General features: G+C 35.6%; 1 protein-coding gene across 3 annotated transcripts in view; it reads right to left on the reverse strand.

Annotated features, from left to right (window-relative positions):
- SPTLC1 (serine palmitoyltransferase long chain base subunit 1) overlaps window positions 1-16,899 on the reverse strand; it is a 91,850-nt gene that overhangs the window by 49,861 nt on the left and 25,090 nt on the right. For all 3 annotated transcript variants that reach the window (XM_020976689.2, XM_078152833.1, XM_078152834.1), the window contains 4 exons: window positions 16,535-16,628; window positions 15,692-15,764; window positions 3,157-3,289; window positions 1,359-1,488 (listed from right to left, as the gene is read on the reverse strand). In XM_020976689.2, coding sequence (XP_020832348.1) covers window positions 1,359-1,488; window positions 3,157-3,289; window positions 15,692-15,764; window positions 16,535-16,628 — 430 coding nt within the window. The remainder of the gene's footprint in view (window positions 1-1,358; window positions 1,489-3,156; window positions 3,290-15,691; window positions 15,765-16,534; window positions 16,629-16,899) is intronic.

Consider the following 16,899-nt stretch of genomic DNA (forward strand, 5'->3'; position numbering starts at 1 on the left):
TTTGACCTCGGGTCTTCCTGACTCCAGGACCAGTGCTCTATCCAGTAAGCCATCTAGTTGCCTCTAAGAGATAGGAATGAATTAAAAGGAAAAACAAAAACAAAAAACAACAACTAAAAACCACGTTTGAGAATTAATGTTTTAGAGGAAAACACATTTAGTCCAAGGTAGGTTTAAAACCTGGATAAACTTCAATCTACTTTCAAAGGAGATCAAGCTGAAAAGATTGTCTCCTCCAAAAATAATGCAGCTTTTACTTAGGATTCAGAGTTAAAATTTAATAAAAAAAATTTTTTTAAAAATAAAACATATGCAGCAAAACTACGCTTGGCAGGAAAACTAGCTGTAATATCATTAATAGTACATATCAAAATAAGAAAGCTAAGAAGTAGAAAGTATTTTTTAAAAAATCAAGGAATTTTAACCTCTCTGATGTGGCCCTGTACAGACGCCATGTATTTCAATCAGTCAAAAGTCTGATGGGTGTCTGTGCTTCTTAGGGCACTAATTTAATACCTTTAATTTACAACAAATTTAGTAAGTAGAGAGGTGTACCTCTAAGTGAGTATTGTAAATTAGGGTGAAAGACAGATGAAAATTGATGGGTTCTCAAAGATGTTTTAATCATTTGTTTTATTTTTATTTATCAATATGGTAGTCTCCAACTTACCACATGAACTTTTATGTCCAACCTACATGGTGCCTGGTAGATATTTTCTCACTTCAAAATGTTTAGGTACACCAGCCAGTCCACAAAAGCCTAATAAACCCACCCTATATAGTTTCCATGGGCCTCTAATTGAGGTGAACTGGAGGCTCCAGGGACTAGAGGCAGAACAGACCTTCTGCCATGACCATAAGTCATGGATGCTTATTAGTAATGCTATTTTTTCAAATGCTTTTTTAATATAAGAATATCAAGCCTATAAAAGCCTCTTTTGAATTCCCATATTTATAATGCACTTTTGTATACCAAACCACACTTCTTGTAAAACATAGGATAATATACTGTTTTCCTAGTGCACCAAAAAAAAAAAAAGAGAGAGAGAGAAAGAGAGAAAAAGACAAACACACCTGGCTATACTTTTCCTTTGATCTGTTTCATTTTAAAAAAATTTAATATAAAATTTTTCTGAATTAGCTTTCCAATTCATTCCCAATGTAATTATAACAGCAGAATGGCATTTAAAAATCCAACTGGTGTGTCAATATTTAAAAAGCTGTATTAAGTGAAAAATGTCGTTAGTATGTAAATGAAGAAAAAGACCAAGTTTTCTTGACAAGTTGCCATCCAACAAATACTTTTGCTTCTTAGAAAGTGATAAAAAAAAATTTTTTTTCCTTCAAAAGAATCATACCTTTTGGTCTTCAATCTCTTGTTCTTTCAGTAGGTACTCCAGGTGAGCTATGTCATTATGCTCAAATACCTTAATGTCACTACGAGATGCTTGTAATCCCTTCTGAATAGCAAAGCAGGCAGCTCTATCTCTAAGAATAATAGAGACCATCCTTTAGATTGCCAGATTCTCAGAAAATAAAAATGAGTTATAGATTTTTTTAAATATGCAAAGCCACTTTAGCTAACTTAAATGACTTGCAAATTAAATGTTTAAAAGCTTAAAATAACACTAAGACTTTTGGGGACATCCTGCATGTTCATATGATTTCTTTCCCATGTAAAAACAATATATCAATGCAATTAAGAGAAAATATTATGGTAATTCCTAAAGAATGCAATGTATCATATATCAAGCTATAATGAAGCCCAAAGTGGAAATGAGGTATCCAGAAAAAATAAATGATCTATCAAGGAAAGTAATATTCTGTTACTGTAAAGATACTCTTCAAAATAAAATTAAAAGATAAAAAATATTTACTTCACTTTTATGAAAGATTTGTAATTTGGACAGATTTTTGGCCCATATAAAAAAATGGAGAAGCACAAATATAGTTTTTAAATGGACAAAGCATACAATCTGACAGATACTGAGACTGATAGTTAAGTTTTTGAATTTTAAGGTTTTGAATTTTAAAAAGAACTATAGCTTTCAGTAACAAGCCAAGTTAATTGCCACTAAAATATAGGAATCAGAAATGTCAAACACTAATGCTTAGACTTTCATTGATAAAATGTGAGTGAACAATTGGACGAGCAACTGGTTCTAAAACATTGCTTCCTGGTATTTTTTTTTTTTGGCTAGGCAATGGGGTTAAGTGACTTGCCCAGGGTCACACAGCTAGTATTATGTGTCTGAGGCTGGATTTGAACTGAGGTTCTCCAGGGCTGATGCTCTATCCACTGCACCACCTAGTTGGTCCCTTCTGCCATGCCCCCCCACCTACCCCAGGCTTACTAAAAAGGAAAAACCACCTAGAATGACAAATACATTTTAGTTTCTTGGGAAGGTGTTATAAAAATTATCCAAAAGATCCACTGTTTAATTACTGCTGCAAATCACCAAATCAACATGCAGAGGTGGTTAGCTGTACATTTTATTTATGCTCAGAGTGCAGGCTCATCTGTATGAAAAATCAGAGAACCCACAGTATTAGCTTCAGCAACCTTATATAGAATGTGAATATGCAAGCAGCACAGAAAAATGGAATTTCACAGAAAGCAAGAGGGAAAGATAAAGGTAAGTACATCAGAAGAGGGAAGATAAGGACCCCAGACAGCTGGCCAGAATGGAAAGCTGTGCTTCTGTTCCCTAATCTTGCCTCTGAATTAAATGTGATAGAGGTAGTATCCTTTTCTTATTATTGTGGCAACAAGAGCAGTGAGCCAGTTTTTTTCCTATCACAATCTCTCTTATCACAATGGCAACAAAAGGCCTGAGATAGAAGTGTAAATCATAAACACAATTTAAAGCAGTAAGTGTTATCAATATATCTCTTTCTCTACATATATACTAAATGCTGATATAAAAAATGAAGATGGTGATGGCAGAAAATTGAACATTTTTAAATGTTTTAAAACATATTGCTAATGTAATACTTCCAAATCTTTTTTGTTAAATGACACTTGAAAGGAATAATAAGTTTCTTTAATGAAGAAATCATCTGTATCAAAAGAAAGTTCTTCTATAATGAAATTCCAAGAGACTCAATTTTTTTGCAAAGAAATTTTCCTCCAAACATCAGATGAAGATTACTTACACAAATATAATATCCCCCCTTTTTGAATAAGCTGGAATAGCACTGGCAATTGTGGCAAATCCATATGAGTAAATAATAGCTTCCTCAGTCTCCATAAACTTTGCTAGACGTTCTTCCAATTCCAAATGAACATCTATTTTCAAACAGACAAAAAATATAAACGGTTAAAACGTTTTCTTATAAAAATACCACTCAAATATTGTTATTAAAGCTATGTAAACAATGTGTAAGCTCTGGAAGATTCCATAATACTGAAAAGATTTCCAAATTATCCCAGTAACAGATTGTATCTGTTTTCTGAGGACCAGACTACCTAAGCATGAAGAGAATTATCACCAGTAGGTGGTATACCATTAGGTCAAGAATTCTTTGGTCACGGCAACCTAGAAAACAAAGAAAAATGCATACAAAATGGTCCTCAGTACCTTGGAACCTCCAGAGATGCATTGTGCGATGGCACAGGCACACATATACAACATCTTATTGCCTATTAAGTCATAAGTTACAAAATAATATTAGGAAGGAGGGAAGGAAGGAAGGAAAGGAATATCAACACTGCTATTTCAAGAAGGAACTTTTCTTACAGAGAATGGGGACTGGAGTTAGGGCTATGGCCAGATAAAGAAGGGAGAGGAGAAAAGGAAATTCTTTCACTAAACTGAATAGAGTAATGATCAGATTAAAAAGGAGGAAGTTATTTTTGATTACTTCAGTTAATGAAAGTAATTCAACTTCATCTTTGACCAGGTAGAAAGAAGTATCGTTGGAAAACATCAAAGAGTCACATTCTCTCTCCTGAAAATACAATTTAATTAATAAAACTGTTTATGGCAGGATTGAGTCTAAAATGCTGAGTAAGGTTTTTTCAATAGTACTACTTTCTTCTACATTTTCAGTGATGTTATTAGAGTAGTAGAAGAGTGCAAGAGATGTCAAGAACTATATATATAGATTTTACACCATATATAAATATTAATATAACCATAGGTACATGGGAGAAACATATTTTAAAACATCCTTGAAAATATTAAGAAATAATATTTCTCTGGCCTAAAATCTCTTTTCAGAATTCCCTGTTGGAAGATGGGTTATCTTAGGGAAATAGATTTAACAGTAGTAATGAAAAGTTAAACCAAAGGGCACTTCTTTTCTGGCTAAAACCATACATATCCACTCCCAGAAGTGCATGGCCTATTATCTAAAGGCAGTCTTCTCTACATCTTTCAGTGAAAGGATTGATGCCTTTCTCCTTAAGGTGACCCACCCAAAATATGACCCACCCTTTAAGAAAGATTAGGGTATTGATCACAAAGAGGAGGTCCCTTTATTTACTCCAGGTGAACATCTGAGAGAAGTGTTCCAGGAAAACTAGTAACCACTGTTTTGGAATATTAATCCCAAGATGTATTTTAACAAATTGTGATCTTTTCCTTGTTCAAATTAACAGAAAGAGAAGACATCAAAGATATATGAATATTGGAAAACCCACTTGCTACATCAGTACCTATCCTGGTATCAACACTGTATTTGTCTCATAAAAAGAATTTGGTAGGATACCTAAACCAGGAAGATCCAAAACAGAGATTAAAAAAAATTATAGACCAATTTCCCTAATGAATGTTGATGAAAAAATTTTAAATAAAATACTAGCAAGGAGATTACAGCAATATATTATCAGGATCATACAATATGATTGGTGGGATTTATATCAGAATTGCAAGGATGGTTCAACATTAGGAAAAGTATCAGCATAACTGACTATATCAATAACAAAACCAACAACAACAACAAAAAAAACAACACATGATTGTATCACTATATGCAGAAAAAAAACTTTTGACAAAATATAGCAACAATTCCTATTTAAAACACTAGAGAGCATAGGAATAAATGGCGCTTTCCTTAAAATGATAAGTGGTATCTATCTTAACCATCAGCAAGCACTATCTGTAAAGGGGATAAGCTAGAAACTTTACCAGTACAATCAGGGGTGAAGCAATGATGCCTATTACCACCACTATGATTCAATATTGTACTAGAAATGCTAGCTATAGCAATAAGAGGAAAAAAAGAAATTGAAGGAATTAGAATGGGCAATAAGGAAACAAAACTATCACTTTTTGCAGACGATATGATGATATACTTAAAGAATCCTAGAGAATCAACTTTAGCACAGTTGCAGGATATAAAAAAATAAGCATTTCTATATATTATCAACAAAGCGCAGCAGCAGGAGATAGGAAGAAAAATTCCATCTAAAATAAACATACACAATATAAAATACTTAGAAGTCTACCTGCCAAGACAAATACAGGAACTCTATGAACAGAATTTCAAATCCCAGCTTTGCTACTGCCTGTGTGATCTTAGAAAAGTCATTTAAACTCTGTGAGCTTCATTTTCCTCACCTGTAAAATGAAAGTGTTAGACTAGATGATATCTAAGGATCCTTCCAACTCAAAAATCTGAGATGGGATTACTAGAGAGTCTGTGTTTTAGGCCACTGGATATTGGAGTAATTTGCCATTTGTTTCTCCAGTTCATTTTATAGATGAAGAAACTAAAGCAAACAGGGTTAAGTGTTCTTGGCCAGGGTTACACAGCTAGTAAGTATCTGAGGCCAGATTTAAACCCAGGAAAATGAGTCTTCTTTACTCCATGCCCAGCACTCTATCTACCCACTGTGCCAGATAGCTGCCCACACTAATAATAGACCTGAGTAAAAGAGAGAAATACACTATGCTTAAAAGTACCATAGATAATTAGTAACAATACTTAAGACACATAAGGTATATATTATATCAAAATGTATTATATTACATTATGGTATTATATATCACATCATATTTGTGATGAAGTGGGTAGCCAGACTCTAGACAATTTATGAGAGAAATGGGGGGTCCCGAGTATAGATAACTTTCTCAAGGAGAAAAGAACAAAGAAGAAGAGAGATATATAGAAGAAAGTTGATGGGGATGGCAGGACCAAGTAAGGATTTTTTAAGGATGGGAGATATGGATATTTTTATAGGCAACAGTGAAACAATAGATAAGAGTAAACTGAAGACGGGGTGGGGGGTATAAGTGGAGGGAAGATAAAAGTGGGGGCAATCTGTTGGTGAAAAAGGGATGGGATGATATCAATAATTTGTCTGGAGGGGTTGGTCTTAGCAAGAAAGGTCATATGACACCTAACTGAATAAAAAGACTAGTTGGAGAAGATATTTGAAGGACATAAGATAAAGAAGTGAGAAAGAAAAGATTTTGTTGAATGTATTCACTGTTTTCAGGAAAGTCAAGGTCCTCAGCTGAGAAGATGGAGTGAGAGGTATGCCATAGGAGGCTTGAGGAGAAAGAAGGTAAGAACAGTCTTTTGAAAGTATGACAGATCAAAACTCTTTCTGATTATATGAAGAGTTAAATTTCAATTCCTGTGGGGCAAAGGCAACAAGCACTTATCAAACACTTAGTATATACCAGCACTAAATAATGCATAATATAAAAGTCATTCATATTTGGTTTGGAAATAGTTGTGTACATATTCACACCCTGACTTCCTGGTCCCAACCTCTTCTTAACCTGAAACAACTCTTGTATTCTGAGGCTAAGCTAAGGAGTAGAAAAGAGAATAGATTCTGAGTCACTAGAGTTGACCATTTGACTACAAGCTCATAGACAGGAGAGAACGCCTTCTGCCTTTCTTTGTATCCCTACTACTTGAGCATAGTGATTGCCACATAGTTAAGTGCTTAATAAATGCTAGGTGACTGACTGACCTGAGATTCACTAAAAGATGAGGGTTATTGTAACCATATCTAGGCTAAAATGTTCACATACAACTTGATATTTGCCCCTACCATTAGATTAGAATATTCCAAAAATATATAACAATTATATGAGCTTTAAAAGTTCCAAGATAAAATAGACCAGGCAAGGGAAACCTCCAGCCTTAAGTTCCATGTGGCCTTCTAGGTCCTTAAGTGTGGCCTTCCGAACTGAATCCAAATCTTATAGAACAAATGCTTGCATTTTTATTAATACATTTTTGTCTTTTATATTTTTATTTTATTTTTTAAATGAACATACTTTTTTTAATATAAATTTATTTATTTTCAGTTTTCAATATTTACTTCCACAAGATTTTGAGTTCCAAATTTTCACCCCATCTCACTCCTCCCTCCACCCCAAGATGGCATGCATTCTGAATCCCTTCCCCTAGTCTGTCCTCTCTTCTATCTCTTCCCCCCTTCTCCTATCCCCTTCCCCTTCTATTTTCCTGTAGGGCAGGACAGACTTCTGTACCTCATTTCCTGTATTTCTTATTTCCCAGTAGCATGTGAAAACAGTTTTTTTCAACATATGTTTTTAAAACTTTAGGTTTCAAATCTTCTCCCTTTCTCCCTCCCCACCCACCCTCACTGAAAAGGCAAGCAACTCAATACAGGCTATACATGAGCAGTTATGCAAAACACTTCCATAGTAGACATGTTGTGAAAAACTAACTCTATTTCTCTTAATCCTATCCTGCCCTCCCATTTGTTCTATTCTTTCTTTTGACCCTGTCCCTCCTCAGAAGTATTTGCTTCTGATTACCCACTTTCCCAATCTGCCCTCTTCTCTATCATCCCCCTGCTCTCTTCTCCTCTTCTGCCCCTATTTTCCCATAGGGTAAGACAGATTTCCTTACCCAATTGAATGTGTATGTCATTCCCTCCACACAAGCCAAATCCTATGAGAATAAGATTCACTCATTCCCTCTCACCTTCCCCCATTTCCCCTCCACTGTATGAGCATTTTCTTCTCTGTTTTTTTTTGTGAGATAATTTACCCATTTACCTCTCCCTTTCTTCTTCTCTGAATATAATCTTCTCTCATGCCTTAATTTTATTCTCCAGATATAACCCCTTATTTCAATTCACCCTGTGCCCTCTCTCTCTCTCTCTCTCTCTCTCTCTCTCTCTCTCTCTCTCTCTCTCTCTTTCTCCATACATACATATAACTTTTTTCCTCCAACTATCCTAATACTGACAAAGGTCTCATGAGTTATAAATATCATTTTTCCATGCAGGAATATAAACAGTTCAACCTTAATAAGTCTCTTATGATTTCTCTTTCCTGTTTACCTCTTCATGTTCCACTTGAGTCTTGTATTTGAAAGTCAAATTTTCTATTCAGCTCTGGTCTTTTCATCAGAATGCTTGAAAGTCCTCTTTCACTGAATGACATTTTTTCCCCTGAAGGATTATACTCAGTTTTGCTGGGTAGGTGATTCTTGGTTGTAATCCTATCTCCTTTGCCCTCCAAATATTATATTCCATGCCCTGTGGTCCTTTAATGTAGAAGCTGCTAAATCTTGTGTTAGCCTGACTGTGTTTCCATACTAATTGAACTGTTTCCTTCTGGCAGCTTGTAATATTTTCTCCTTGACCTGGGAACTCTGGAATTTGGCTATAATATTCCTAGGAGTTTTCCTTTGGGGATCTCTTTCAGGAGAAGATCAGTGGAGTCTTTCAATTTCTGTTTTGCCCTCTGGTTCTAATATATCAGGACAGTTTTCCTTGATAATTTCTTGAAAGATGATGTCTAGGCTCTTTTTTGATCATGGCTTTCAGACAGTCCAACAAATTTTAAATTCTCTCTCCTGGATCTATTTTCCAGGTCAGTTGTTTTTCCAATGAGATATTTCACATTCTCTTCTATTTTTTCATTCTTTTGGATTTGTTTTATAGTGTCTTGATTTCTCATGAAGTCACTAGCTTTCAATTGCTCTATTCCAATTTTTAAGGAAGTATTTTCTTCAGTAATCTTTTGGACTTCCTTTTCCATTTGTCCAATTTTTCTTTTTAGAGCATTCTTCTCCTCATTGGCTTTTTGGACCTCTTTTGCCATTTGGGTAAGGCTATTTTTTAAGGTGTTATTTTCTTCAGTAGTTTTTTGAATCTCCTTTAGCAAGCTGTTGACTTGTTTTTCGTGATTTTCTTGTATCACTCTCATTTCTCTTCCCAGTTTTTCCTCTACTTCTCTTATTTGCTTCTCAAAATCCCTTTTGAGCTCTTCCAAGGCCTGGGACTGATTCATATTTTTCTTGGAGGCTTTGGATGTAGGAGCTCTGAGTTTGTTTTCTTCTTCTGGTTGTATGTTTTGATCTTCTTTGTCACCAAAGTAAGATAATATAGTCTGACTCTTTTTGTGCTGCTTGCTCATGATCCTGGCCAATTACTTGAGTTTTAAACTCTTTGTTAAGGTAAGAGTCTGCTTCCAATGTGGAGAACGTACTGTCCCAAATTTGGGGGTTTATATAGCTGTTTTCAGAGATACTTGTAGGGACCTGTAAATTTTCAGTTCTTACAAGGTGGTATGATAAGGAGCGAGGTGTTTACTCCTTTCCTGGCCTGTGCTGTGGTCTATTAGTGACCACAAGCACTCCTTTCATCCTGGAACTGTGAGGAAGGTTTCCTGTCCGCAGCCAGTACAAGCTCCACCACGCCAGCGTTCCTCCACGCCCCAGGACTGCCACCCAGAACTGTGACCCAGATCCAAGCACAAGCAAAGCAAGAGATTCCTGCCTCAGCACCAGCAGAGAGATCCCTGCAATCCCCCCTGATCAGCCACTTGATTCCCTCTCAGTCTGTGGGCCAGAAGCTCGGGAAGCAGCTGCCTACCCCAGGGCCACATTCTTGGGGAACTGGATCTGAGACCCCACCTTCCTCTCTCAGCACCGCAGAAACAGACTTTTCCCACTGACCTACGAAGTTGTCTTTAGCATTCATGCATTGAGGAGTCTGGAAACTGCCACAGCTGCCCACGATTCAATCCTCTGACGCCTGCTCTATGTTTGCTATGGCCTGCAGGCCCACGCCGCGCTGTGCTCCCAGCCCAGCACAATATACCTTTCTGATCAATCATCCAGGTTGTCTTGGGCTGGAAATTTGTTTCACTCTGTGTTTCTGTGGGTTCTGTTGCCTTAGAATTTGTTTAGAGCCATTTTTTATAGGTATTTGGAGGGGTTTGGGGGAGAGCTCAAGCAAGTTGCTGCTTTCACTCAGCCATCTTGGCTCCATCCCTTAAATGAACATACTTAAAATATAAAGAATAAGATAAGTTTCAATGAAGTAATCCTACCAGATTGATTGGCACAATTAAAACATTAGTAAGCCATAAGGGCTAAACTGACAGCTGCTATGCTCATTATTTAGTTCTAGCTTTCTCTGCCCGACTGGCACCACTACCGCACGAGGCTGGTTGGCGAGAGTTTATGGGGGTTGAGTGTGCTATTCTGTTATCAGCTTTTGACAGTGGTGCACTGCGTTTCTGCTTGAAGTGAAATTTGTGAACAGTTGCACAGTGCGACAGTATTTTTTAATTCTGCCTGCTTAACAGCCTATCATGTCAAAGACGACCAAGAGAATACTGAAGGAAGAAAAGAGATTTTTTAATGACTGGGAATTGCATTATTATCTTGTTTCTGCTAAAGACAGGATGATTTGTTTATTTTGTAATACTGCAATATCAATGTTAAAGAAATTCAATGCTCATCAGCATTACAACACTCATAAGGACCACACATATTTTCAATTATAGGGAGAGGTGTGAAAGGTTGTATTACAGAAATTAAAAAATGAAAAGCAAAAGCAACAAACAGCAATAAGACCGGGAAATAATGCTACTGAAACAACTTATAAAGTAGCTTATGTACTTGAGAAAAGAAAGAAGCCATTCAGTGATGTAAAAATTGTGAAAGAATGCACTGTCAAAGGTGTAAGATGCTTAGGCCCTGATAACATTTCAAAGTACAAATAACTGCCTCTTTCAAGGAGAACCATAACTGATCAGCAGTATGAATTAGCCTTCAATTTAACAGAACAATTTCATGCAATACTTCAAAAGGAAAATATACATTATTCTACCGCTAATCAACTGATACTACTGACTCGGCACAGGTTTTATACTTTATTCAGGTCATAACAGAAGATTTTCTTTGCTACAGAGAATTACTTGCTTTGAGCACTCTTGTGAATAGAACACGGAATAGATACCTTCAACAACTTTCAAGGTAAATGTCATGAAACTGGACTGTAAATTTAGTGAGTATATGTATAGATGGTGCACCTTCCATGATAGGAAAACATGAAGAATTTGCTGCACAGATTAAAAAAAAAGCATTAACAGATCCATATGCTCTCATGTCTTTTCATTATATCTTGCATCAGCAAAATCTCTAAACTAACACTACTATTTTAAGTGACATTTTGCAGCAAGTTATAAGTATTGTTAACTATATTTGTGGAAATGCAACATGGCATTGTCAGTTTCGTAACATGCTAAAGTTGATCAGTGTGGATTTGCCATATTGTTCTAAAGTGCACTGGCTATTGCAGGACAGGTGTTAGCCAAAAATTTATCTCTGCAAGAACAGATTGTTAAATTTTACAAAGAACAGAATCAGCAATGTGAACTATTGAAAGAAGATTTCTATAGGAATGCTGCATTTCTGTGTGATATCATGTCAAATCAAAACAGCTTGAATATTTCTTTGCAAGATAAAACTAAGTCTCTTATCCCCTTCCTCTTCTATTTTCCTATATGTACCCCACTGCCTGCATATCTTATTTCTCAGTTGCATGTGAAAACAATTTTTAACATTTGTTTTTAAAAGTTTGGGTTTCAAATTTTCTCCCTTCCTCCCTCCCCCACCCACCTTCGTTGAGAAGGCAAGCAACTCAGTACAAGTTAAACATATGTAGTCATGCAAAACATTTCCATAGTAGTCATGTTGTGGAAAACTAACTATATTTCTCTTCATCCTATCCTGCCCCCTATTTATTCTGTTCTCTCTTTTGACCCTGCCCCTCCTCAGAAGTGTTTACTTCTGATTACCCCCTCCTCCTAACTGCTCTCTTCCCTATCATTCCCCTGCTCTCTTAACCCTTTCTCCCCTATTTTCTTACAGGGTACAATAGCTTTCCATACCCAATTGAGTGTATGATATTCCCTCCTTAACCAAATCCAATGAGAATATTTACTAATTCCCTCTCACCCTCCCTCCACTATAAAAGACTTTTCTTGTCTGTTTTATGTGAGATAATTTACCTCTCCCTTTCTCCTTCTCCCAGTATAATCCTCTCTCACCCCTTAATTTTATTCTCCAGATATCACCCATTCATCTTCAACTCACCCTGTGCTATCTATCTATCTATCTATCTATCTATCTATCTATCTATCTATCTATCTATCTATCTATCTCTCTACCTACCTACCTACCTACATACATACATATAATTTTTTCCCTCCAACTACCCTAATACTGACAAAGGCCTCATGAGTTACAAATATCATCTTTCCATGTAGGAATGTAAACAGTTCAACCTTAATAAGTCCTTTATGATTTCCCTTTCCTGTTTACCTCTTCATGATTCTCTTGAGTCTTGTGTTTGAAAGTCATATATTCTATTCAGCACTGGTCTTATCAAGAATGCTTGAAAGTCCTCTATTTCACTGAATGTCCATTTTTTCCCCTGAAGGATTATACTCAGTTAGGCAGTTGATTCTTGGCTATAATACTATCTCCTTTGCCCTCTGGAATATCATATTCCTAGCCCTGCGGTCCCTTAACGTAAAAGCTGCTAAATCCTATGTTATCCTGATTGTGTTCCTACAAAACTTGAATTGTTTCTGGCTGCTTGCAATACTTTCTCCTTGACCTGGGAACTCTGGAATTTGGCTACAATATTCCTTGGAGTTTTCCTTTGGGCATCTCTGGAAACTGCCACGCTGCCCGTGATTCAGTCTCCTGAGGCCTGCTTCATGTTCGCTGAGGCCTGGTGCTTGCCTGCGCGCCCACGTTGAACTGCATTTCTCTCCCAGCTTGGCACAATAGACCTTTCTAATCAACCATCCAGGTTGTCTTGGGCTAGAAATTAGCTTCACTTTGTCTTTTTGTGAGTTCTGCTGCTCTAGAATTTGTTTAGAGTCATTTTTTACAGGTATTTGGAAGTAAACTAGGCTGATATCATGTATAGATACAGGGAACAAAGGTAGAAACTAAATTTAATATAGCTGTCAAGTTCAGCTCCTTTTAGCAGGACTGGGAAACCATTTCACTAGGTGATATGAGGGTAACAGGAAATTGAAGTAAGGATGGAGTGAGAATTAATCATGAGGTATTGGGCCTCATGGGCCAAAGAAAGCAGCAGGAAAGAAGGTAGAGAGTAATTCCTTAACAAAAAGGTAAACTAGGCAGAGTAAAGGCTCACAAATAGGAATCAATATGGCATAGGTAACAAATAGACTGTACAAATGCACAGTTACTACATTATGCTGAATCAGGACCAGAGAAGCTGACAGGGCATGGACCAAGCCTAAGTAAGAGATCCATAAAGATCTCTCCCAGAAAGGTAAGTTCATCAGACATCAAATGTTGCCTTTAAATGGTGCGGCTCTATTTTTACAAAAATATTTATAGCAGCTCTTTTTGTGGTGGCAAAGAATTGGAAACTGAAGAAATGCTCATCAACTGGGGAATGGCTGAACAAGTTATAGTATATGATTGTGATGGAATACTATTGTGCTACAAGAAATGATAAACAAGATGATTTCAGAAAAACGTGGGAAGTCTTAAATGAATTGCTGCAAGTAAAATGAACAGAACTGGGAGAACAATGTACAAAGAAATAGCAATACTGTACAATGATCAACTGTGAAAGACTCTGATCAAGGCAATGATCCAAGACAATTCCAAAGGATTCATTAGGAAAACTGCTACGTGTGTGTGTGTGTGTGTGTGTGTGTGTGTGTGTGTGTGTTTGTAACATGGTTAATACGGAAATATGTTTTACATGACTTCACATGTATAACCAATACCATATTGTTTGACTTCTCAAGGCATAGGAGCAGGACGGAGAGAAATTGAACTCAAAATTTTTAAAAATGAGTTTGTTAAAAGAACTTTTAAATGCAATTGGGAAATATTCAACAAAATAAATAAATTATGTTAAAAAATAAATGAGGTGGCTCTGATTTTTATGAGAAGCTTAGTCCACCAATAAAAAAGGCCAGAATCAACTTGAGAGCCTGGCTTTGTCTACTTTGACCCTGAAATCTAAGTTTAGCATAAGAATCAGTGCTACAATTTCATGAGGGATAGAAGGTCCTGCGTAAGTACAGAAAAACACACTTTCCTACATGTCCTTGGGAAAGTCAGTATCTAATTTTTCTTCATAGGCTGGAGCAGTAGCAGAAGATTCTACCACCTTTTTCTGCTCCTCGTCCATATTTAGTAAATGTCCTCTAACAAAAGAACTTCCATGTGTTCTGTTTGCATTAGAGGCAAAAGAGAAAATCTGACATAGGCTATTCCTAAACTCTTTAAAATTCTCTGGTCTTGCCTTCATATGGCACAATTACTCTGCAACTTTCTTTATCCCTCCACAAACTGCTAACTAAATAAGGTTGGTACTTTTGAAGGCTGGTACTTTTCATATCTGTCTTTATATCCCCAAAGCATACAACAGGCATTTAATAAATAATTACTGATTAATTTAAAGCCCATCTATACTTCAAAATAGCACCCCAAAATATAAAAAAGATCTAGACACTCAGGGTAGAAATAAAGGAAATAAGAAAAACGGGAGCACCTGCAAAGTACACTTCTCCTTTTCCTAATACACTTAAAGGAATACATAGGTTGGGTGGACATCTAGGTCTCAGAGTCTAGAAATTTAATTTCAAGTAATATATTTCATTTTAGCAAATTCAATAGTATTAATACTTGTAGATTTTTAGTTTGATAAATCAAATCTAAAGTGTATAAATTCAGCCACAAAGTTTAAGCATCAAGCTCATATTTGATGATTTTCTAATGTTAAAGATTTCATAGTCTCTGGCTAATTATTCTAATCTTCAAACTAAAGCTTTTCTGATCACTTAATATCCTATCTCAGATAAAACCAATTTTACTACTGATGTGCTGATAATGAGAAATAATATTTTCACCACCATATTTTTTAGTGTATCCAGTTCAGTTGATTATAACTGTAGAACAGTAATAGCAACTAATGTACAAGTTCTTTCTATGTGTTAGCCTTATAAAGGTTAAAAAAAATTAATAGCTTACAAAACTATTTTCTGAGCCTGTCTCTAGGAATTGTAGGAAGAAATTAATGTTTCCTGATTACCCTTTCTGAAAGGGGAAAAGAATACACTCCTTTTCATGGTAATTCCCTAAAAATATCTGACCAATTACCACATCAAAATTTATGTTTATGGCTTCATTCATTTCAAGTCACAGTCAACTTTGAACCAAATAAAATGTTTTATACTTGTCTGTTAACTTCACTCTAGAATCAAACTGTAAAAAATACTAAGAAGTGAAAAAAGTAACACAGTATCAATTTACGAAGATGAAATCTAATAATAATCAGTGAGTGTTGCTGTGGTGTTTTCCTAAAATACTGGGAGAGCTTAGTATAAAGGTTTTAACTTAATATATAGTAACTTGCAAACCAGTGAATTAAAAAGAATGTGGAAGATATACTTACCAAATGTGCCATAAAATCCTCTAGGTCCACAAGTCCCAACACCATATTTTTTTAGAGATGCTAAGGCTGCCTCCTTTATAATTAAAAAAAAAAATTTTTAAAGAAAATTTAATGAAGAAAAATGGATATTTCCTATTATTTAATCTGAATGAACAACTATGTGATTATCAACATCCCAATTTTATCTGTGGTTTGAAATAAGAAAAAGCACAAAATGTGGACAGAAGTCTAAACATGCAGAAAAGTTAAATTTTAGAGCTTAGTAATTAAAGCTCTCAATTCTAAGAAAAAAACACAATAGCTCCCCAGCAAAATTTAGAACTGCCAACTATTTAAGACCAAATTTACATAATTCTCTGGCTTCTTCTCCCACCAGTGTAGCACATAGTACCCACCAAATCCAGATTATTTATCTCTACTCATAAATTATATATGGAAAGAAACTTACAGACAATTTGCTTTAGGCACCTTAAAGATGAAGAAATTTAAGTCCAGAAAGGGTAACTAATACAAATACTAAGTGAGCCAGAATTTGAATCCAGGCCCTCTGACAACAAATCCAGTGCTTTTTTTTTTTTCGATAGTGAGTCTAACTAAGCCAATGAGATAAAATTTAGTAAAATAACTATAATGCACTAAGAAAACATAAAATAAATAACTGGAAAAAAACTGACTAATCATATGGTCAGTGTATGATAGGATCATAGATTTAGAGTTGAAACATATGTCAGAAACAACTATTTAGTTCAGCCACTTCATTTTATATACAAAGAATGTGAGACTCCAGAGATGTTAATTGTAGCTTATCTTAGAAGTCAACAATGTTATCACTAAATTACTTACCTTTACCCTAGAATTATCCAAGAGTCCAAGAAAATTAAATGATGCAAAGTTTATGCATTCTTTTCCATTTACCACAATTTTGTGGCCTGGAGGGCTAAGAAAAAAAAAAGAAAAATAATTTTTAAAATATAAATCCATATATTAGGGATATCAAACAAAACATCACCCAATTTAGAGAGACATCACCTTTACCACTGCACTCTACCTGCATATTGATATTCAATTTCTCCCATGTAACAAAAATAAGAATATCTGACATTCACATAGAGCTTTAAGTTTTGTTAAGCACTTTATATAAATTATCTCATTTGTTCATCAATACAATACCATAAGTACTTCAAGTACTTCAAGTATTTCCTATATCT

The sequence above is a fragment of the Phascolarctos cinereus genome, unplaced genomic scaffold, assembly GCF_003287225.1.
Source record: "Phascolarctos cinereus isolate Bilbo 61053 unplaced genomic scaffold, phaCin_HiC Scaffold_4;HRSCAF=312, whole genome shotgun sequence".
Taxonomy (NCBI): domain Eukaryota; kingdom Metazoa; phylum Chordata; class Mammalia; order Diprotodontia; family Phascolarctidae; genus Phascolarctos; species Phascolarctos cinereus.